We start from the raw sequence: 24,824 nt of genomic DNA, 5'->3' as shown, positions 1-24,824 counted from the left end.
ATTTATTTTTAAAATGGAACTCTTCTGCTAGGCTTCCTCGTGGCAAGGGCCAGGTCTTAACCCTCCTTAGCACCCAATGCCTCGTAACTAGTGACTATTCGGTAAATGTAAATGAATAATATAAGAGTGATTATGAATTACTCTTGTGTATTCAGTTTTTTTTTTTGGTACCGGGGATCAAACTCGGGACCTTGTGCTTGTCAAGGCAGGCTGCAGAACCACTGAGCTAAAACCCCCAGCCCTGTATTCAGTGTTTATTCAGAGTGGATATAAACATTTTGAGGGGAAGAACTTAAAAATAACAGGCAGCCAAGCCAGGCATGGTGGTGCACGCCTGTAATTCCAGCACTCCGAAGGGTGAAGCAGGAGGATCACCACGAGTTTGAGGTCAGCCTTGGCTACATAGCGACTTTAAGGTTAGCCTGGACTACATAGCAAGACCTGTCTCAAAACAACAACAACCCCCCCACCCCAACCCAAAAATAACAGGCAGTACTTGTTGAACTGTAGAACCGTCCTTATGTGCTGGTCTTCACGTGGTGTTACCTGCTTCATTGTTATTCGAGGATGAATGATAAAGTGAGGCTCCGAAAGGTTAAGAAAACTGCCCCAAGTCACAGGGCTGGTGGCTGGTAGAGTTGGGAGAACCTCCAAGAATTCTTCACTCTGAATCTTTACCTTTGAGCATCTATACGTGACCTCCTCTTTGGATCCTCTTTGGTTCTTTGGCAAAACCTCTATTTAAGAACCCCTGTGTGTCACTCAGTACTGGTCTTAGGAAACACTTCAGCCAAGATTCTCTCTTGTATAAAACAGGACCTATTATCAGACAGCGATAAAACCATCGTGTCATCATTTCTGGCCTTGGCCACTGGGAGCTAAATGAAATTCTGTAGAATGATGTTTTCTCTTTTTCTGAACTCCTGATTTCTTTCTGATTTTATTTTTTACTACCCTATGGGTGGGTATACATTATATTATATATTATAAAAGCATATATTACAGTATATTAGTATATATAGTATATATACATGTCTATATATAGTTTTTTAAAATATAGGATACACCTATAATGTATACATGTATGTATATTATACACATATATAATACATATATGTATATATACAGCTTGAGTATCCCTTATCCAAAATGCTTGGGAATAGAAGTTTTTTAGATTTTGGAGTTTTTTGAATTTTGTAATATTTTCATAGACTTTCCTGATCTGAAAACCCAAAATCTGAAATGCTCTGAAATCTGAAACTGTTTTGAGCATCACCTAGATAGTCAAAATTTTTCAGATTGGAGGGAGAGGCCTGGAGGGCACCAACATGAACAAGTTGAAATCATCACAGAAGGATAAAGTTCAACAGTTTATGATCTTCACACAATCTAGTGAAAAAACTGCACTAAGTTGTCTTTCTCAAAATGACTGGAAGTTAGATGTTGCAACAGATAATTTTTCCAAAATCCTGAACTGTACATATGAGAGAGTGTAAAAGGATCATTGGACAGTAAGAAGTTAGAACAACTATACAATAGATACAAAGATCCTCAAGATGAAAATAAAATTGGAATAGATGGTATACAGCAATTCTGTGATGACCTGGCACTTGATCCAGCCAGCATTAGTGTTTTGATCATTGCCTGGAAGTTCAGAGCAGCAACACAGTGCGAGTTCTCCAAGCAGGACAGAATTAGGATGTGACAGCATAGGAAAACTGAAGGCTCAAATACCCAAGATGGAACAACAATTGAAAGAACCAGGACAATTTAAGGATTTTTTACCAGTTTTCTTTTAATTTTGCGAAGAATCTGGAACAAAAAGGATGAGAGCTAGAAATGGCCATCGCCTACTGGAACTTAGTGCTTAATGGAAGATTTAAATTCTTAAACTTCTGGAATAAATTTTTGTTGGAACGTCATAAATGATCAATACCAAAAGATACTTGGAGTCTTCTTTTAGACTTCAGTACAGTGACTGCAGATGACGTGTCTAATTATGGTGAAGAAGGAGTGTGGCCTGTTCTCACTGATGACTTTGTGGAATTTGCACGCCCTCAAATTGCTGGGACAAAAAGTAAACAGTGTAGCATAAAGGAACCTTCTAGAATGTACATAGCCTGTACAATAAATACACCGGAAGTCACACAAGTCAGCTTCTGCTGGACTGAACTGAAGATCAATCCTCACTATTCAGACTCAGGGTTGAGACAAAACCTTTAGGACATATTTTGGACCACATCATATTTCATTCTTCAAATGGTGGTTTTTCTATTTTTGTAAATTATTTAGTCTCTACTGTTTTTGTTTTACTCACATTAGCTCTGTTTTCACATCAAAGCAGAAGGCTTTTTATGGAACTCCCCCCCCCACTGTTTTTGGTTTTTTTGGTTTTTAAAATTTTTTTATTTTTTTGGTTAGGGCACCCATGAACAGCTTTCTTGCCTAAATTGCTCATTTTTGTTTACTCACTGTCATGTGAAGAAGGGTTAATTGCTTTCTTAAACATTTCTGTAAGGCAAGTTAAAAAATGCTGAACTTCAAGTTTGGATCACCATGGTCTTTACTAGGAACAGATTTTGCCTGGTATATACAGGTACTCTTTAGGGCTTAGTATTGATATCAATAAAGGAGTGCACTTCAGAATAGCAGTACATTTTATGCTGATGCAGAAGTGATTTCAAGAAACAATTACTGGGCCAGGGATTTAGCTCAGTGGTTTCGCCACCTGCTGCACAAGCGCAAGGACCCGAGTTTGATCCCTGGTACCACAAAAAAAAAAAAAAGAAAAAGAAAAAGAAAGAATTATTTATTTAAATTGTTTTTTATTTACATAATTTTAAAATTGATGAGATACTTTATTAATATTCCAGTCATAACTTTTAATTCAAGAATGTAATTTTGCCAAAAGAAAAATTTGAAAATTTCTATTCAGGTTTTTGGAATTAGTTATTTAAAAAAAAAAAGGAGACGAATCCTGCTGTTTTCAGTGTTTCCCGATTTCATTTTTGTACATATAAAGAGGAATTTCAATTATGAAAAATTTTAAAAAGATATAAAAATACATATACTTTTATTTCCTGTCTTGAAGATTTTGAGTTACAATATAATTTTCAGATTATTTCAAGTATGCTGTGTTTTGAAATAAGATCCTATTTTTTCCCCATTATAAGTTGTTTTCATAAAAATCTGATATTTGTTGTGGCCTAGTGCCTTGGGTTTTACAGATTTTTCTTTTAAATGCAAGACCTTTTCAACAAAATAGTGTTTGTCATCAGTTTGGTACTAAACATTTATAATTACTGTGTAATTATAAACAAAAATACATAAATCTTTGAATATAATTATGTAGAATGAAAGTTAAGGTTGTTCACTATGATGGCATCTTAGAATTAAACAAAGCTGTTACTAGGGCGGAAAAGAGAACTGATTGAGTGTGCTGTGATTATTTTAAAGATAAATGTCTGATACAGGTAAAAATAAAGTTTCAGATTTTGGACCATTTTAGATTTCTGATTTTCAGATTAGGGATACTCAACATGTGTACTATATATAATTAATATGTTAATATACATTACTTACGTATTAAACTATATGTGATAAAATAGAGATAAAATAATTCTAATTTATTATACACATAGAATAATACCCTCCCCCTATCTGTAGGGAACAGATCTGTAGGGATTCTAAGATCTCTAGTAGTTATCCAAACCTGAGAATCATGCCAAGTCCTATATATTCTGTTTTACCCCATATATACATACATACACACAAAAATTTAATTCCTTTGCTGTTACCTAAGATTTTATCAGGCACTGTGGCCATAAATTTTGCAGCTTGAGGTGTGACAATAAAATTAACATAAATATCTTTACTTCTTCGCAGCTTCCCCAATAGATTTGTTCCTAACCATGGATCTTAGCAACCTAAGAATGTGTTTTTTTCTCTCCTTATTAAGTCAGGAACTTTCACCTTTTCATTTAAAGAAGCACTTAACAGCATGTCTTTGGCATATCTGAATTGCCAACATCAATACTCTTGCAGTTTGAGGCCATTATTAAATAAAATAGGGGTACTTGAACACAGCATTGTGATACCATGATAGAGAATCTGATATCCAAGATGGCTACTAAGTGACCAGTGCTGCAGGGGAAGGTGGAGAATAGTTTATATTGTTGATATCCTGGGCAAAGGAAAGATTCACATCCAGGGAATAATGAAGCAAGATTTCATCACATCACTTAGAATAATACACACAAAAACTTATTAATTGTTTATTCCTGGAATTTTCCATTTAATATTTTTGGACCCCAGTTGATAGTGAGTAATTGAAACTGTGAAAAGTAAAACTATGGATAAAAGAGGATGAGTTATGTATGTGTGTATAACCATCTTTATTTCTATATGTGTATATGGCAAGATATTGTACTTAGAAATTAAATCTGAAAGAATTCAGAAGCCCAGAAAAAGAGACAAAATAATTCTTTACTAAAAAATGAGTACATGTTTGCAGTACACATTGATTACATTTATGGTGGGAGTTGGTACATGCACGTAACACTTCTTGATTCTTTTATCGTCCCTCGCTTCCCATCTCTCCCTGCTGCTTCCCTCTCTGGGTCCCTTCCCATTTGCAAAAACTCTACTTCCACTTTTTTCTCTTTTTTCCATCCTGTTTCCCTCCCCTTCCTCTCTCCCTCCCTTTTTTGTTCCCCTTCCCATTTGAAAAACATCTCCCTACTATCTATATTTTATGTTGCTCTTTATTTATATTTTGGGTTTTTCATACAAGAGAAACTGTGCACTATTTAAAGCTGTGTGTCTGATCTTTTCACTTAATATGGTCTCAAGGTACGTTCACTTACCCTTGAATGCCTCATGCTTATCTTTCTTTATGGCATAGTACTCTGTTGTGTATAAATACCACATTTTCTTTATCTATTCATCTGTTGATGGGCATATAGGCCATTTCCAAGAGTTAGCTATTGCAAATTGTGCTGCTATAAATATGAATATGCATGTATCACTGTAATATGATTACTTTAACTCTTTCAGGAAGATACCTAGAAGGGCCATAGCTGGGTCAAATTGAGTTTCTAGTTTTGGATTTTTTAGGAATCACCATACTGATTTCCATAGTGGTTGTACTAGTTTACATTTTCACCAACAGTGTAAAAGGGTTCCTTTTTCTCTGCAGCCCCGCCAGCATTTGTTATTTTTTGATTTCTTGAGGGTGACCATTCTTTCTGGAGTAAGATGGAATCTCAGTGTTGTTTTAATTTGCATTTGTCTAATGGTCAGCGATGTTGAACATTTTTTCATGTATTTATCAGCTGTTTACACTTCTTCTGAGAAGTGTCTATTCATTTCAGTTGTCATTTCATTGGGAGATAAAATAATTCTACCAAGAATTTTCTCATTATGTATCTTTATCTCTCTAGAAAATAGTTATATATATAATGAATCTGTTTAAAAATAAACCTATCTTTTGTTCAAATGTATTTGTTGTCTTTGTATTAAAATAATAGTAATCAGCTGCCTCGCAAGCACAAGGTCCTGAGTTTGATCCCTAGTACCAAAAAAAAAAAAATACTAATCATGAAAAAATCTACAATCCTATTCATAAATCAAATCAATATCTTATTTCCCTGTCTTACACAATTGGCTTTCTGTATCTATGGGTTCTGCATCTGGAGATTCAACCAATTCAGGTGGAACATTTTTAAAACATTGCATCTGTATTGGATGAGGAGAGATTTATCCTCATCATAATTCCCTGAACAGTATAGTACAATGACTATTTTTTTTTGATACTGGGGATCGAATTCAGGACCTTGTGCTTATGAGGCAGGTGGCAGAACCACTGAGCTAAATCCTGGCCACAATAACTGTTTATAGAGTGTTTATATTGTATAGGTATTGTAAGTAATCTAGAGATGGTTTGAAGTATACAGGAGGATGTGCATAGATTATACGTAAATATTACCCAACTTCACAGAAAAGAATTTGAACCTCTTGGGATTTTAATACCCATGGAGGGGAAGCTGATTGAGGAAGTGGGGAACAGGCCCTAAAACAAATTCCCCATGAATACTGAAGGTTATCTGTGTTTAGACCCTATGCATATTCTGTTTTCTGTATTTATAGCAATGTGCTACAAATGTTATATTCCACCTTTTCTGTTGATAACATCAGTAGGTTTTTCTAGTCTACTTTTGATTCACTTGTTTCTTATTTACTTCCTCTCCCTCTTATCCTTTCCACTAGGAAACCAGTGGCAGTTTGGTGTACACCCTTACACACTTCTTTCCTGTTTAAGCATTCAGTGGAGGGAGCAGGAAGGTTTTGCTTCTGTTCTACATAAATGAAAACATATACATGTCTCTTCCTCCTGTTTTGTTCATTTAATTAAAATTTTTCATTTAATGATGCCTGATCACCTCTTTTAACTCATTTGTTTAGCTGTCTAATATTCTAAGGGATGAAGATATCACAATTTATTCAGCCATTCCTGTGTTGAAGGGCATTCAGATTGTTTCCAGTTCTTGGCCTCTGTACACAATGTTGCAACAAGCAACCTCAAATATACATATCCTTATACATTAATGCTGTTGTTTCTATGGGATACAGTTCCTCAAACAGGAATCATTTATATTAAGTAGGTTGGAGCATCATTTATAAATAAATAAAAGTACACAGTGTAGTGCCACAGATTCAAAGAAATTCTGTAAATGATAATGGTGAGGATATTTAACTATGTGGTTACCTAGCAGCCTTTTGATGAGAAAAGATGCGTTTCCCAGCAACTAGAAAGTATATATCATCGAATGAGAATTTGTAAGCAAAGAACAAAAGACAGAGCCTGGCTCACAGCTCCTGAGAATCATTGTTACAAAGCACATTTCCCATTGTGCTTGCTGCACCACCTTAAATTGGTAAAGGAAAAGAGTTCTTTGAAATCCTATTACAGAACACTGAGTCCCTGACCCTAGAAGCTAATCAAGCTGCAATATGCTTTTAATAAACCTGAGTCTTGAAAGGGTTCACCAACTGAATTATCTGGAAGCTAGTGACTTAAAGAGCTATGAAGGTGTCTATTTAAGGCGGAGTGTGTGAAAGAGCATCACCGGAGGAGCCAAACACTAATCCTTGGCTCTGCCAACTTGTCAGCATTGTGACACTTTGAGCAAGACTCAAAATCCTCTTGTATAAAATAAAGCTAATAATATTCATCCTGCCTACTTTGTAGTATTGTGGTGAGGAACAAATGGATTATGTAAATGAAAGTGCTTTGCAAGAGCTACGTATGCTAACATTGTTAATATTATTCTGATTCTTGAGTAGGCACTGTACTATGTATCATGGTACCTTTCCTGTTCTTTGTATTGCCAAGAAAGAACATATTACCACTTAAGAGAATATTGATTTTGTAACAATCATGAAGTGTACCTTAAAAGTATGGAACAATCAATAAAAAAAAAATAAGACTAGATGTCAGCCATTGAATCTATCTGTAGCTATATTCAGTGGACTTCTGTAACAGTGAAAATATTTACAAAGCTGCCCCATTTTTAATGTTTTTCAGGTACTGTAAATGAGAATGAAATAATGAAATACTTTTTTCCTCTTTGCCTTAATTTTCTATTTTTGACTCCTGTACAGTATCAGATAGATGCAACATCCTGGTTTCTTTTCCTAGTCCTGGCCATTGCTCATAAAATACACACGTGGTTACAGGAATGCAGCTACTCTTTGGATGTTTCCTGCCCACTGTTATTTTCTGTGACTAAAACACTGAAGAAATTGGCACATCTATTAATGAATACACCATATACAGTATGTGTATGGATGTGACAGCAGATACTACCTAAAACACTTGAAGGCTCATTCATTTCAGAAATACGGCGTGTTTTCAGTATTCACTCCTTAGTAGGACAGAATGCTTGTGTAAGGAGTTCCAGAAATCTCAGTGCTAGTTGAAGACTGGCAGTTGGTTCCTTCCAGCTGTTTTTAAAGGTATTCTCTCTGCAGACTTAAAAGTGGCTTATTGTTATAATTTAAGATGGTGATGTTTAACTGTTTCTCTTTTGATTCTTCCCATAGAGAAAATAAGATTTTTTTTTTAGGACTGATGTGCTTATGAAGCTCTGCAGAATTAAATCTAAATAAATGATTACAACTGTCAATTGCTGCTAACATTAATGGGGGGAAAATGTCACCATGTGTGGGCCATACAATTGAATTAATTAGCGTTAAATGTTTTGCCTTTCAGGTAGTTGTGGGAGCATCAGGTAGACACCCCAAGAGAAAAAAGATACAAAGTCCTTGAAGTGATTTGAAGTTTCAGTCTTCCGCATGGTCTTTAAAAACTATTTTAGGAATTTCTTATCCTGTTAAGTGTACATATGTTGAAAGAAAAATCTTTTGAGATAGAAATTGTATCTAAAATCTTTTTTTCAATATAGATCTAGTTTTCAAAAGAGTTTTTTTTTGGTTTTTTTGGTACTGAGGATCAAACTCAGGACCTTGTGCTTGCGAGGCAGGTGCGGTGCCACTGAACTAAATCCTCGGCCCTTCAAAAGAGTTTTTTTTTGTATGTGTGTGTGTGGTGTTGGGTATTGAACGTAGGGCTTCACACATGCTAGGCAAGTATTATATCACTGAGCTACATTTTCATTCCTTTTTAATTTTATTTTTTTAGACAAGGTCGTGCTTAATTGCTCAGGCTGGCTTTGAACTTGCAATCCTCGACCATAGCCTCACGAGGAGCTGAAATTACAGGCACACATTTCCTTTGCCAAAGGGAGATTTTTGTTGATCATTTTATGTTACTTTAGAGGATTAAATGTGTTACCATTAAAAGAGAACAGGTGGGCTGGGGAGTTAGGTGAGCGGCACTGCAACTGCCTCGCAAGAGCAAGGTCCTGAGTTCGATCCCCGGTACCGAAACAAAAAAAAGAGAACAGGTAACATGGAAGCACTGTAAATAAAAATACTGGAAAATACCCCAATTTTCCTTAGTTTACTAATACCTGAGGGAAAGTAAGATATTTTTACTGTCCTTTCCTTTAGAGAAAAACTGATGTCACATAGTATATAAATTATAATAGTGATTACACCTATTACTAAAAGGCTCTGTGATTTTCAAAGTATATAGATTTTATGTAAAATAATGCATATGGACCAATGTTCAGAAAATTTTATTTACTCATCTATTGCAAAAGCAAAATATTCCTATTAATCTCACATATAGAATTAAAATTTGAGTTGCTGGGCAATTTAGTGAAATCCTGTCTCAAAATAAAATTTTTAGAAAGCCTGGGGACTGTAGCTCAGTGGCACAGTGCTTGTCTGGCATGCACAAGGCACTGACAGAAAGAAAGAATTAGAAATTAATGAGGGAAGGGGACTGTTAATTGTCTTATAGCTTTTACCTGAATCAGAGGAAAATAATTTTTTTTCTTGAATTCACTGCACTGTGTAGATCTTAACAAAGTTTACTTAGAAGATAGAATTAAGCTTTGGGACATCATGTATACACAGTGAAAAAAATGAGTATACTTGAACTTTTTAAAGTTTATGGACAAAATGGAATTTTTAAATTGTTTAAAACTCATTAATCTTTCTTACAAATACATGTACTGTAATAGTTTTAATTTCTGAAATCACATAGATTATAATACTTATTTAAATTTATCCTTTTAGAGTTTTGGGTTTGGCATTTTGTTTTTCTTTTGTGGTTCTGAGGATCAAAGCTAGGGCAAGCACTGAGTTAAATGCCATCCTTTGTGTTTTATACTTATTTTTCAATTTTTATCCCACTGAAGATTGTAACAAATATATTCTAGTTGCTACAGTCTAAAACAGTGCTTACAAGTCTTTATGGTTAGTGCCATTTCTATGATTACTTTGATGACATTTTCTGAGTTTGATTTTTCATTATCCAGCTGTGTATCTTTCAGAGACGAGTATACTGATTTTCCTAATTACTATTCTATGTACTTAGGACTGTGTATTTATTTTCTACTTCTAAAGAACTGAATAGCACAACTACTATAAATGATGTGCTGCTGTGTTATCATATAAATGCTCAAGGTACAGCTTCTAATGTTGAAAAATAGGAAAATAAATTGACCTTGATGAAGTGTGTCTTCTTTTGTCTGTTCCCAGGAAAGTTTATTTCAGGTATTTCTACTGCTGAAATGATTAGCGTTAACAGCTTTTCCCCTCCATTTTATTTTACAGGGTCTCTTCATCTTCCTGATATATGGGGTGTACAACACAGAGGTAAGTCTGCTTAGAGTATCTCAAGGCTGACAGAGTGAATGAGGGAAATGACAGGTTTCTTATCTTGATAACTGAGGAACAAAGTTGGCTTTTCATATGAGTGCCCTACTGCCCTTCATGCTTGGACTAGCTTATATGCATCTCAGCTTACTATTAAACACTGACACCCTGAATAAAGGGACAGTCTCATTTCTCATAGGCATTGACTAATATTTTACTACTGCCTGAAGTTTTGAATTTGCAGTCTTTAATACTTAGCTATACTTGACAGTATTAAACTTGCGGTTTAAATGGTGAGATGGGGTTAGAAAATTACAATTTTTTCTTATCTCAAAAATGCTCAATAAATATTTTCTGTTAACTTCTTCTGGCAGACTGAGAGGCCTATAAATGCTAGTAAATAATCTTAATGGTTTCAATTATGAAATTTCTCAGGGGTTATTTATTATGAGAAATTATTTAGAGAAATAGTATGAGAAAATGAACATGCAATTTCATTAAAAATATACTATGCAAATAAATTATTGTCATAGTCTTGTTCTTTTGCTGATTTTTTTTTTGTGATTTATAAATACCTTTAGGAAAGTTGCTGGTTTAGATTTCTGCACACTTAATATGAAAACCAGCACCTTGACTATTTTAGGCACTGAATAGTTGTTTCGTTTTGTTGATGTAACTTTGCAAGATTTTACTTTATAATTTTCCCTTGATAGAAAAATTTGTAAAAAATTATTTCTAGGTGTTCTATTCTGTGGAGGAAAGAATAGATTAGAGTAGAGATCTTAGAAGGGCCTGGGGGTCAATTTTTCACAACTAATATAAGAGGCTAGGCAACAATACAACGTGGCCAAAAGACTCATTAGCAAGCCTGGGAAGGTATGTGGGCATTTAAACAGCATCTGATGAGCTGAAGTATGTGTGTGGGCGTGTTTTACAGTTCTCCTGCACCTGGATCACACGCGGTCTCCCTTTCCAGTAGCCTTCAGGTAGGTTGGCAGTACGACAATTTTTTTTTCTCTTTTTTGCAACGGTACCTTTCTTGCGGTTTCAAAGTGAGTTCCTCCAATAAATGCAAAAGATACCCATTATTAGTGTTTCCAAGCTAAACAGGATAACAGAAGTATCTATAATGGTGGGCATTTTAACTTTCACGCTTTTAGACAGAAATAAAAGTGCCCTAAATGATCCACTTGTGGGTTTGTGTTTTCATGGACTGCAAACCCGAAAGTGAAAAAGCCCCAACTTTCAGTCCTCAGTTTCCCTCGTCTTCTCCTCTAACCCCTTCCTCTGCAGCTCCCACGCCACGCTGCAAAACTGTCTTCCCCCTTCCTCTGACCCACTTCCCGTCCCTCTGGGTTACACCTCCCGAGCGGGTCTCCCCCTGAAACCCTCAACTACTTTCATCTCCTTGGGTGCAGGCCACCAATCACATCTATTCTCCTGTGAAGCCCCAGTTCAGTACGGCTCCCAATCCCCGCCCCACCTACCCTGGACACCGCCCCCCCCAACTCCGCCCAACCGTCCCTGTGATTGACAGGCAGGCCGGGCGGAAACTGCGGCGCAGGCGCCCTGAGTTCTCCGAGCTCCCTCTGGCCGGGTCGAGGAGTTCCCAGCAGACACCGCGCCGCGGCTGCGCAGTACAGGGGAGGCTTTTAATTCCATTGTGGAGAGGACGGCGTTATTTTTATTAACTGGAGGCGACGGCGGCTACGGCGGCGGCAGGACCCGTAAGTGTTGCGGGTGGGTCTGGGAGGGAGAGGGCGAGGCCCGGGGAAGAGTCGCACGGCCCTTCGTGCCGGTGCCTGAGGCGACGGGGCTGGGAATTAGTGCTGGGCGCGTTGCGGTCTGGGCGGCGGCGCGGCGGGTCCTGAGCGCTGCGGTGGTCCCGGCCCGGGGCCCGGTTCCACCTCCTCTCCTCTCTCCCCCCGCTTCCCCCTCCTCTCCTCAGCCAGGCCTCCTCCGGGGTATGAAAATCGGCAGCGGGTTCCTCAGTGGCGGCGGCGGTACCGGCAGTAGCGGCAGTAGCGGCCCCGGCAGCGGCAGTAGCGGCCCCGGCAGCGGCGGCAGCAGGAGAGCCGAGATGGAGCCCACCTTCCCCCAGGGTATGGTTATGTTCAACCACCGGCTTCCCCCGGTCACCAGCTTCACCCGGCCTGCGGGGTCGGCCGCCCCTCCCCCGCAGTGCGTGTTATCCTCCTCTACCTCCGCAGCCCCGGCCGCTGAACCCCCCCCTCCGCCAGCCCCGGACATGACTTTCAAGAAGGAGCCGGCGGCGTCAGCCGCGGCCTTCCCTTCTCAGAGGACCTCCTGGGGATTCTTGCAGTCTTTGGTTAGCATCAAGCAGGAGAAACCCACAGATCCTGAGGAGCAGCAGTCCCACCACCACCATCACCACCACCACTATGGGGGTCTATTCGCTGGGGTTGAAGAAAGATCTCCAGGTCTAGGAGGCGGGGAAGGGGGGAGCCACGGTGTCATCCAGGACCTCAGTATTCTCCACCAGCATGTCCAGCAGCAACCAGCCCAGCACCACCGAGATGTATTACTGAGCAGCAGTAGCAGGACTGATGACCATGGCAATGAGGAGCCAAAGCAGGACACTAATGTCAAAAAGGCAAAGAGGCCAAAGCCAGAATCTCAGGGAATCAAAGCGAAGAGGAAGCCAAGTGCATCTTCCAAACCTTCTTTGGTTGGAGATGGAGAAGGTGCCATCCTCTCCCCAAGTCAAAAACCTCATATCTGTGATCACTGTAGTGCTGCTTTCCGAAGCTCCTATCACCTACGGAGACATGTCCTCATTCATACAGGAGAAAGACCTTTCCAATGCAGCCAGTGTAGTATGGGTTTCATTCAGAAATACCTACTGCAGAGACATGAGAAAATTCATAGCAGAGAGAAGCCTTTTGGATGTGATCAGTGCAGCATGAAGTTTATTCAGAAGTACCATATGGAGAGACACAAGAGAACACATAGTGGAGAAAAGCCATATAAGTGTGACACTTGCCAACAGTATTTTTCAAGGACTGATAGATTGTTGAAGCACAGGCGCACATGTGGTGAAGCCATAGCGAAAGGAGCCGCTAGTGCAGAACCTGGGTCATCAAACCATAACAATATGGGAAATCTGGTTGCATTGTCTCAGGGAAATACAAGTTCTTCAAGGAGAAAATCGAAGTCAAAAAGTATAGCTATTGAAAATAAGGAACAGAAGACTGGTAAAACAAATGAATCACAAATTTCAAATAATATAAACATGCAGAGTTACTCAGTAGAAATGCCTACTGTGTCTTCCAGTGGAGGCATAATTGGCACTGGTATAGATGAATTGCAGAAAAGGGTGCCAAAACTGATCTTCAAGAAAGGAAGCAGAAAGAATACAGATAAAAACTACCTTAATTTTGTGTCACCATTACCAGACATAGTTGGACAGAAATCCTTGTCTGGGAAACCAAGTGGCTCACTTGGTATAGTCTCAAATAATAGTGTGGAGACCATTAGTCTTCTTCAAAATACAAGTGGCAAACAAGGTCAAATAAGTAGTAATTATGATGATGCCATGCAGTTTTCAAAGAAAAGAAGATATTTACCAACTGCCAGCAGCAACAGTGCCTTTTCTATAAATGTGGGACACATGGTCTCCCAACAGTCTGTCATTCAGTCTGCAGGTGTCAGTGTTTTGGACAATGAGGCACCATTGTCACTTATTGACTCCTCAGCTCTCAGTGCTGAAATTAAGTCTTGTCATGACAAGTCTGGAATTCCTGATGAGGTTTTACAGAGTATTTTGGATCAATATTCCAACAAATCAGAAAGTCAGAAAGAGGATCCTTTCAATATAACAGAACCACGAGTGGATTTACACACCTCAGGAGAACACTCAGAATTGGTTCAAGAAGAAAATTTGAGCCCCAGCACCCAGACACCTTCAAATGATAAAGCAAGTGTGTTACAAGAATATTCCAAATACCTCCAACAGGCTTTTGAAAAATCCACTAATGCAGGTTTTACTCTTGGACCTGGTTTCCAATTTGTCAGTTTGTCTTCACCTCTCCATAACCACACTTTATTTCCAGAAAAACAAATATACACTACATCTCCTTTGGAGTGTGGTTTCGGCCAATCTGTTACCTCAGTGTTGCCATCTTCATTGCCAAAGCCTCCTTTTGGGATGTTGTTTGGATCTCAGCCAGGTCTTTATTTATCTGCTTTGGATGCTACACATCAGCAGTTGACACCTTCCCAGGAGCTGGATGATCTGATAGATTCTCAGAAGAATTTAGAGACTTCATCAGCCTTCCAGTCCTCATCTCAGAAATTGACTAGCCAGAAGGAACAACAGAAGAACTTAGAGTCCTCAACAAGCTTTCAGATTCCATCTCAGGAGTTAGCTAGCCAGATAGATCCTCAGAAAGACATAGAGCCTAGAACAACGTACCAGATTGAGAACTTTGCACAAGCATTTGGTTCTCAGTTTAAGTCGGGCAGCAGGGTGCCAATGACCTTTATCACTAACTCTAATGGAGAAGTGGACCATAGAGTAAGGACTTCAGTGTCAGATTTCTCAGGGTATACAAATATGATGTCTGATGTAAGTGAGCCATGTAGTACAAGAGTAAAAACACCTACCAGCCAGAGTTACAGGTAAGGTCCCAAAAGTGACCAGGCTGGGGGTCTTCTAATGTAATTTTGTTTTATTTTGAGAACACTGCCATTGGAATGTTTCTACACGATCCTATTAAGAATAATGTAATGCCCTTTCAATGCAACTTTTCATATTTAGTTTATTTTGTTAGCGTGATTTTAGCTCTGTTTGTATTATGATTTTTAATCAAAATCAATAGATTAAAAATAGTTTGACATTCAAAGTGACAATGTTTAGCAATCAAATTTACATGTATAGATCGTCAGGGAATAGCCCAAAAATTTTAAATGCAAAAAAAAAAAAAAAAAAAAAAAAAAAAAGATAAAACCAAAAACTACAAAAAAACAACAAAAAAAAAAACACAAAAAAAAACTTTGTTGCTAGGATTAAGGTTATTCTAATTGCTTTACTCTCAGGAAAGTGTAATAACGCATGGGAATTCTGTACGTTATCACCATAATGGAATATCCAATTTTACAAATAGTGTGATACACGTGTCATCATTTAAGGGATCGAAAACATTTCAAATTTCAGATTGCTCTTTCTGGGCTGGTATACACATTTCATCATTAAAGGATTGAAAACATTTCAAATTGCTATCTCCTCTGGGCTGATCCAAAATTCTGAGATTGTTGGCTACCTATATTTTGTTGCAGCTTTTAAATGTACTCTGAACTTCCAAACCACATTCATTCCAGCTGGTAGAACAAATATTCTTGGATCTTAGATCAAAGCCTGGAATGATAGCTTTAATAAAAGAAGGAAAAAGAAGCACCCTCTTTAACTGTAACAAGGCTGTAATTCCATTAAGTGATTCTATTACTGTCTAGTACAGTGTTCAAGCCCATGTGGTTGGGGTTCTAGTATTGGGAGTCACTAATTCATTGACATTTGGAGTATGCATTATTTATTATATATGGCCCAAAAAATGTTATCTTATCTATACTATTATATATCACCATCACTTCAGTTTTTTGATTCTTGTTCTTAATCTTAGAGTTCTAGGCCTCTCTTGTTCTCTCTTCTCCCTATCTTGGTTTCAATTTTAGAATGATTTACATTCCAGTAGGCAGTTGATTATGCATTTTATGTGCCTATGGCATCCAAATACTAAATATGATAAACATCCTCAACCTCTTTTTTTTTTTAAAGAACAACCCCATATGGATATCCATGTATAGTAAAAGTCCGTGAACTCAGAGCTATAGATACTAAGAGGGGTATAATTCCACCTGGTGATGTAGCTTGTGTAAGGGATAAGAGTATGTATTTAGTAATGACATCAGAACCTCTTTGTGAAATTGCAGCCTTTAATGTACATTTTAATGGAGTGTATTACTCAGTATTGTACAGGGGTCTTGTAAAGTCATCAAAACTTGCTATGAACGCTAATTGCCATTTGAAGCTACTGATAGGCAGTGGCTCTGCTCTAAACCACTTTTTAGCAGTTGTATTTTTTTCTGATTATATTTTTTAATGTACTTTGATGTTTATGCTGATGAGTTTTTTTGTACTTTTGGTGATGTTTCAGTCTTATGTACTCTTCTGACGTCAGAAAAGTACCACTGGTTGTTTGCAGTCTTATTGTGTAATTAGCCTACCACAGGCTTCCATGTATAATAAAGTAATTAATATTGTGCAAGTGTAAAACACTTCTGTTATAAAGGCAGTGTTTGGAAAATAAGAAATTACTAAAAATGGTTACAAAATACTAGTTAATTTCCTTTCCCCACTTTCCTCCCTTTAGCTTTAGCAGCTACAGGGTCACCAACTTGTCATTGAAAGATTCTTAGAAAATGTGTTTAATCCTCCTAAATACACTCAATACTAAAATGTCTGTATTTCTTACTTCAGTAAGTGCGGTAAGTTCTATTGGGTACAGAGTACAAGCTGTAATTAAAGGATGGAAAGGACCTTTACCACTGTATCTCTTAAGCTGTATGATTTTTCTCCAGTTTTTTGTTTTATACAGGTTTTGAATTTCTTTAACTTTTATTGTGTGTACTGAATACTGCATATGTATTATTCTGATTGTTTGCTCTAGTTTACTACCAATAAAAGTCCTGTTAATCACAAAATTGAAGAAAGGAGATATCACTTTATCAGTCACATTTTTCAGAGGTTTCTGTGAACTCATTTCATAAAATGTGGTTATACCACATAGTGAGTGGTATAACCCTCAGTTTAGGAGCTTGCATTCTTACTGTATTTTTTAAAGTGTTTTATGTTTCTGGGTTTACTTTATTTGGAAATAGGTTGAATATTTTATATTTGTGGTACACAATAAGAATAGAAGTCTAATATGTATGTTAGGTCTTATTGAAATTGGATTAGTCATTTTAAATATTCCTATAGAAAGATTATTTACTGAGACTAAATTGGATTCCAATTATTTTTGGTTCAAGGTACATCCTTCTTTGCCTCAAAAAGGTTATAAAAAGACAATATAACACATAAAAATAGTCGAGCATTTTAGTAAAGTATTGTTAAATCATAGTGAACAATGTTAAAAAATTGAGAGTATAGATATTAGAAGGAAAGAGGTGTTTTTTTTTTTTTTTGGTACTGGGAATTGAACTCGGGACCTTGGCTTGTGAGGCAGGCGCCGGAACCACTGAGCTAAATTCCCAGCCCTAGAAGGAAAGAGGTAAACCATGTAAATATTGAAGATGCAGACAAGGTGTTTGAAAGTAAATATGGTAACTTAAAAATGAAGGAGAAAAATTGTAAATACCTGAGATTGTGAGAATTTGTACTTTGAAATTTAGTGTTTACAGATGTTGAGGGATTAGGAATAAAAATATTAAAGGGTAGGATAGGTCTTTGAGGCTTTGCTTTTTAAATATATAACAGTGTTGTAGGGAAATGATAAACTGATTTATATTGAGCATAAGCATGGGGCCATATGATTAGGAAATTTAGATTAATTTACTTTGCCAGAATTATTCCTTAGATTTGTTTATTCTCTTAAACTATTGCCAAGCAGAATCTTGACTGATTTTTTTTTTTTTTTTTTTGGTACTGGGGATCGAATTTGGGTCCTTGCATTTGCACAGCAGGCGGCGAAACCACTGAGCTAAATCCCCAGCCCACTTGACTGATTTTTTAAAAATATCTATGTATCTATTTATTTGTTAGTTTTCTTAAGAGAGGGTTTTTCTATGTAATTCAGGCTGGCTTTGAACTCATTATGTAGCCCAGGCTGGCCTCGAACTTGTGATGATCCCCTTGCCTCAGCCTCCTGAGTGCTAGTAGTATAGGCATGTGCCATCACACCCATCTAGATTGACTCATTTTGCTTTGAAATCCAATTCTTGATTTCCCTGTACAGATTTCTGTTTAGATTTGCTTATCATTTTTTTTAACACACTCACCTGCGCTTTTTTTTTCTTTTGTAAAATGTCTATATCTGAATTTGGTTCTTTCAAAACTACAGTTTTTTATTTTAAGACAGGCTGTTAAGTAGGAAACAGTGCTTTGGGTTTTCATTGTGCTATTCTAAATTCAGAATGACTACCTTCATTTAGTAATTACTGGTCAATAATTTGTGAAGTAGTTTAATAAGAGCAGAACAATCTGGGAAAAAAACTACTTGAGAGCTTTCAATTTTTAAAAAATTGCAGAGTGATACAAATATTTCTACCTCAGATTTAGTTTTCTGTGTTACACTAATCAGATGAGAGAGATAAATGTTTTTGTTCATTCCTTGTTATCTGACGTTTTGTAGTTTTTGGCATTAAAGCTTGATCTGGGTAAGTTTACGGCCTCCCCTCATGAAAACATACAGTCTTTAGCTTCCAAATTCATAGATTCTTGTTAAGCAGAACTTCCTTCAAAAAAGGAAAAAAGTTTTGGACTTCAAAGTTCTGTTTTTAAAAGTAAAACATCTGAAGACTATCATTTTCTTAGTTCAGTGGTCATGTTTTCTATGATACATAATGACAGGATTTCATTTTTTCAGTGTGATGCAAGACTCCTTTGTTAGTGCTATGATATAACCCATGCATCGTGTTGCATGAGGTTATATCAGTAATGTTCCATATATTGGTTATGGGCTCTCGTTATTTAAGAGGAGAGGTTTGTGGCAGTTTGTTAATCTGCTTGTACCCTGAGAGGAAAAGCAGTTCCTGGTAGTTTTGAGGGAAATTGTGTTCCACTTGTTACATTTTTATGTATTGAATAATTTATTTAAAGTGAACATTAGCATGAGACAGTATCTTGGAATTCTGTTGTCTTCCCCTTGATCAAGAAAGTCTAAAAACGAATCCTCTGTGAGAGTGTTTCTAAAGAGATTATTAACAGAAAGAAGACACATTTCTGCTTTCCTTGTATTTGTTTACTTTTTAAAAAAGTATTGGCAGTATTTGAATGTAGAGTCTACCTAAATTTTTAATGAGTCTTAGGATCATACAAAGAAATACTATAACATTTTTGGGGTCACAGATCCTTTGGGCACTTAATAGAATCAGTGTCTATTTGAATCCATATATTATCAGAAATGTATTTACACAGACCAGTCTGTACTCATAGATGACTGAAGAAAATTTCTTACCTATGGACCCCAGGTTAAGAATCCCTTCCTGAGTTGAGTGTGTTGTTGAATGCTTGTAATTCTAGCATTCTGGGAGAGTGAGGCAGCCTGGGCAACAGATTTAGCAAGACCCTATCAAAAAAATATGAAAGGGCTTAGTGCAAAAGTCCTGGCTCTAGTTTCTAGTCGCACAAAATTAAAACAAAACAAAACTTTCCGTAGAAAGCTGCCCAAATACTGAAAAGTTCATTGCACAAGTAGAAAATCACTTCTGAAACATAATCAAATTAGTTGCTTTAAAATACTTTTATATGCAGTTTAGCATTTGTGGAGTACATTTAGGTTACTAAAGCCATAGAGTTTTATAAGTGGGTTAAATAATGAGCTGAATAGAAATTATAATTTGCACTTTTTTATCTGATAACTAATTTATAGCTGCTAGACTTGACAGTACATTATTTTCCATCAACAAAGAAATGTGTTAACTCTATAATTAGCCAAAAACCGAAATTCTTTTTTTTTTTGCACAAAAGTCGCTTCCCAGACAGGTATTGGCAAAAATGAAAGAAAACACACAACCATCCCATTTATACCCTTTTTATCTAGGAAGAACAATACTGATTTTTTTCTAACATTAAGACTAAATGTAACCTGAGTGTGACTATCCAGGTTGAAGTGTACTGTGCAAAATGACTTGTAAAGCAAGTTGTATGTTGAAATAGGTAACTCTTGGGATGTGTAAATAGCTGGAGAAAAATTTGAGAATTTGACCACATATTTCAAAGGGAAAAAATTTGTCCTCTGTGGGAATAGAGAATAAAAGAATAATGGCTAGGGGTTGAATGTTAAAGGAGTTAAGGGAAACCTTAGAATGGAGAAGAAATGGAATAAGTTTTGAAAGAAGGGAATATAAAGTTTACGCCAGTATTAATAGTGGTCTTGCAGAATTAAGTAGAAGGTAAAGGAATTCTTCAGTTGGAAAACTGTTCATATTTTGTCATTCTTTCAGTGTAGACCTATTTTGGTACTTTGGTTTGTTATGAACTTTAGTCCTATTGTGGAACAATTAATAAATAACTGTTAACAGACAACTGTGGTGAACTTCTGTTTACATTCCCGATCTAGGGAAAAGATGGCTAATCTTTGTGTTTATATATTAAATCTTTTTCTTAGTCACTCATAAAATTGCATAGCTTCCATTGATTGGTAAAGAATTTAAAATTTTTTTTCTTACCAGTCAAAATTATTGTTATGTGTGATCAAGTGAACATGCACAGATCTTGGGAATTAACACAAAAGCTCTGAACCCACATCATCCACTCACCAAAAGAGAAATTTACAAGTATAATAGATAAAGGCATATTGTGCTGACAATAGGAAAGTGAATGCTTTTTAAAAGTTGGAAAAACTTAATAATTATTTTTCAAGTTTTGCCTTATAAAGTTTTTCAATTTTAAGTGGTGACTAGCTCATTAGTGCATTCCATTTTAGATAAGAATTTGTTGGAAAATTAAAGTTTTAAATGGGAGCTCACATTTTCATCTTGAGTTTGGCATAAATGCAGTTTTTAAAGTCTAGAAGTGACATTTTCAAAGACTTAATTTTTAAGAGTGGATTGCAAAATTAACATCATCAGCAATATAGCAATTTTATGTTTGGTTCTGCGTAAACTAGGCTCTTCTGACGAGGAAGCCAAGTGCAGACATTCGAGAAAGAGTTCCTTCTTTTAGGTGGACAGTGAGAACTGTAAATGAGTATCATTGTGGGTCTGCATGAATATTAAACCCATGACCTTGATCACTTAATGGTGGAGCTGGAGAGGTTTGCAGTTTCTTGTTTAGTGACCCCAAACAAAGATGAGTAATATAGGTTAGAAAGCTGACTGAAGTGAAACCTAAAGATTTTGCAAGTGGAAAAAGTATAGCAGTAAAAATTAGGAAACTTTGTTTTATAGATCCAGTATGAAAATTTTATTTTCTCATAAGCACATTAGAAAGCTGAGCAAGGTTCATAGCACTGCATAAATGCATTAAAACGTTTTAAAAAATTGTTCTTGGGCTGGGGATTTAGCTCAGTGGTTCCACTGCCTGCCTTGAAAGTACAAGGTCCCAAGTTCGATCCTCAGTACATAAATAAATAAATAAATACTGTTCTTGTACTGATTCTTATAAGTAGCCTTTCAGTGAATATCTTACACTTGTGTTACTATATTAAGGATTATGTTGTTGGTGAGGTAAATTACCGAGGAATTTTAGTTCTTTAGATTTAAGGGACAGCTGCAGAAATTGTAAATGTTTAATTTTTTTCAGAAAGTTCATCAAGATATACAAATTTCTATACTCAATCATATTTGGAATGGTTACTTATGTATTTTTTAATGAGTGTTTACATTGATTACTTGACTAATCTCTTAAGGTTTGATTTAGAATATTTGCGAAGGTAATCCAAAACCATTACACTCTGGCTATTTGAATTGCCTTCTTGTTTTTAGTAGAAAGTTAGGTTATGTCTACACTTAACATAGATGAGGATTAATCTGAAGGAATATAAAAATCTGTGAATGTTGAACATGCTGTAAACTATTAAAACTTGTGACAGATTTATTTCTGAAACAGAAGGAAAGACTATTGTGTAAGGCCAGAGTAAAAAAGAATACAAGGAGATTAATATTAATGAACATGTTTACTATTGACTACTTGAAAGATCTTCCAGATTTGAATGAGACACATTTGGAAGGCTGGTAATAATGATAAACTGATAATGGGTTCCTCTGGGATACTGCTGGTGAATGTATTTAAGGACAAAATTCAGATATGATTTGGGAAGATTTCTGGTGTGGCCTAGTAAAATGAAGAGAACATTGCACCTTTTCTCATTTTGTTCATTTTGATTTTATTAAAACTTTAAATCAACTTGATATTTAGAAAGGAGAGAAGAGTATTTTTTGTTTGTTTGTTTGTTTGTTTTGAGACAGAGTCTCGTAGTTCAGACTGGCCTTGAACTCACACTACGTAATGTAAGCTGGCCTAGAACTCATGGCACCTTCTGGGACAGCCTCCCAAGGGCTGGGATTACAGGTATGCTCCACCATGCCCAATAGGAGAGAGGAGTATTAATGAAGGTAATGGTATTTTTACTGATAGCATTTGTGTCCTATACAAAGGAGAAAAGGCAGTGCTTAGGAAAAGATGAGTAAAGGGAATGCCTTCCTTGATAGTTTATTTCTAATAACACCAAAGTTTTCTCGAAATTTGAAATTTTGTATAACTGTAATTCAGTATAGGTGAATATATTTTTAAAATATCACAAATGATTTGTAATTAAAAACATTTTCATTCTAAACTAATGAAAAGAATATTTTTCACTTTTAAACCTTGTGAATTCATTTGTATATGTAATTGCATCTTATACAATGTGCAAGTAAAATGTTATAGAATTAGTTGTATAATCATGAAATAACTTCAAAACTTCTCTTGATGTTTAATGATGGAAATTAATTTTATTTCCAAGCCAAATGTAAATAATACATTTTATAATAAGAAATGATCACCCTGAATTATATTCAGTCAATCACCAACTGAACCAAAACTCCATCTGGAACTAAAATGCAAAAACATTTTGAACAGTCTGAAAGTACAGTTTGTTAAAAATGTTCAGAATTTGAGCTGCTGAAAATGATAGCAGAAATTCAAAATATATATAGAATTGCCTTTCATCTCATCTCATTTTGTAATTTTGTTTATAAGCCATGTATATAGTTATTTAGATGATCAAATTTAATTTCATTCTCTCCCCTTTCTACTGGCTTTGTAATAAAATACTCAGAACACAGATTACTGGGGGCTGAATATATAAAAGAGGAAATATATTTTCAGATGGAATACAATTTAGAGCAGATTGTGGGGACATTGCTCGGCAACAAATAAGATTAATGTGTGTAGAGTTATTAGGATTGTGCTGAGAAAGGGAAGAAGTTTAGCCTATCAATAGGAAGCAAACCAGTGCCTAAAATGGACAGGTTTTGAGTTTTGAAGAAGCCCGATTCTGGTAAACATACCTAGAAAATTGAGCTTCACAGAATAGTTATATTTTGGAATTCTTTATTCAGTTCTCCCTGTGTTTCAGAAAAAGCCACTTCAAATCATTAAGGAGACTTTCAAATATTGGACAAATACTGGATAGCGGAAGTTGTTTGGGCTATAGTAAAATAAGTCAACTTTTTTTTTGAGAAAAAAAATTTTCATTTCGCAGGTTGATAATTCAGGCTTAGAATGTATTCAAAAACTGATAAATATTCTAAAGATTAGGGGCTACCTTGTGGGCACATGAATGATCCAAAAGTATCATTTTAATGTATTATTCAGTGAAAGAAATTATAAACTTCGTTTCATACTTTGGAAATTTACTCATTTCTGCCTTTCATTTTATGAGACCGTTAGATTAGCTGAAACTCGTTCATAACTAGAGATTATAAATGAATTTGTTTTATCATATTTTCTTTTATAAATGCAGAATCATTTTATTTTAAATTAGGGATCAATAAAGATTTTTTTATAAAGATGTTTTGATAATTTTATGCTTTTTGCTGATTTGATTTAAAATTATCTTTTGTAATAAAAGTAAATTAGGCATTATACTGTTACCAGTGGCCCTCATAAGCAAACATAATTTATCAGTTGAATGATGCTCTTATTTACTGTGGTCCTAATTACTTTATCCAAATTGAACTTGGTGGACAACTGTGTGGTTTTGATCTTGGAATGTGTACTTTCTTCCCATTAGCTACTTTCTGTCTCATAATTTGCAGCTGTTCATATTCTGTCTACCAGATTGAGAGACTAATGTATTGCATTAAGTATTAAGTAATGTTAAAGCAGAACAATAGTGGAAAAGAAAGCTTTTGATAATCTGTTGAAATATGACACTTAGTATTATGCTCTATTGTGGTAATCAGAAAAATATATTGTTAATATTAAATATTTTAGCATATTACATCCCCCAAAAAGACTAAAACATGTATATAAATAGATGACCACTGCATTTTGAAAAGATGCTATGCAAGTATGGTTGCTTAGCACTGGGCTTCTCAGAATGTTTATTTCATAGTGTTCCATGTAGTCATCAGCATTGGAAGTGGAAATGAAAGCGATCCAGAGAGATAGCTTATGCACTTTTCATTAACAAACAACTCATCAAATTAGTCCTCTGCAGTCCTGATTTCCTTCTGAGTGCCTGTTGTTTTGTTTTTTACCCAAGTACACTCTGTGGTCTAGGGCCTGGCTGTGAAAGTTGACCAGCAACATCAACATCCCCTAGAAATATGGTGGACATACAGTCTCAGCCCACCCTAGGCCATTGAATCAG

At 36.1% G+C, this 24,824-nt stretch overlaps 1 protein-coding gene and 1 pseudogene across 2 annotated transcripts; both read left to right on the top strand.

Annotated features, from left to right (window-relative positions):
* The first annotated feature begins 1,328 nt into the window (after positions 1-1,328).
* On the top strand, positions 1,329-2,230 carry LOC101705093 (DCN1-like protein 1; annotated as a pseudogene).
* A 9,640-nt stretch (positions 2,231-11,870) lies between these two features.
* Znf281 (zinc finger protein 281) lies at positions 11,871-16,571 on the top strand. 2 transcript variants are annotated; one of them, XM_013077945.3, is made up of 2 exons: positions 11,871-12,014; positions 12,240-16,571. In XM_013077945.3, exon 2 carries the CDS (start codon positions 12,254-12,256, stop codon positions 14,930-14,932), a length of 2,679 nt encoding a protein of 892 aa, XP_012933399.1. In that variant the 5' UTR covers positions 11,871-12,014; positions 12,240-12,253; the 3' UTR covers positions 14,933-16,571. The 2 variants fall into 2 exon arrangements, with proteins under 2 accessions (XP_012933399.1, XP_004860173.1); XM_004860116.4 differs by having other exon boundaries at positions 11,903-12,014; positions 12,236-16,571.
* Positions 16,572-24,824: the final 8,253 nt, after the last annotated feature.

Source organism: Heterocephalus glaber, unplaced genomic scaffold, assembly GCF_053883595.1.
Source record: "Heterocephalus glaber isolate CG9 unplaced genomic scaffold, H.glaber_assembly_v1.0 deba00001600, whole genome shotgun sequence".
Taxonomy (NCBI): domain Eukaryota; kingdom Metazoa; phylum Chordata; class Mammalia; order Rodentia; family Bathyergidae; genus Heterocephalus; species Heterocephalus glaber.
Note: the sequence above shows the minus strand (reverse complement) of the source record. Positions and strands in the feature narration are given on the sequence as shown.

What these genes read in the sequence shown, in the direction of transcription:
- Znf281 (XM_013077945.3), top strand. Translation starts at nt 12,254, where the DNA reads ATGAAAATCGGCAGCGGGTTCCTCAGTGGCGGCGGCGGTACCGGCAGT.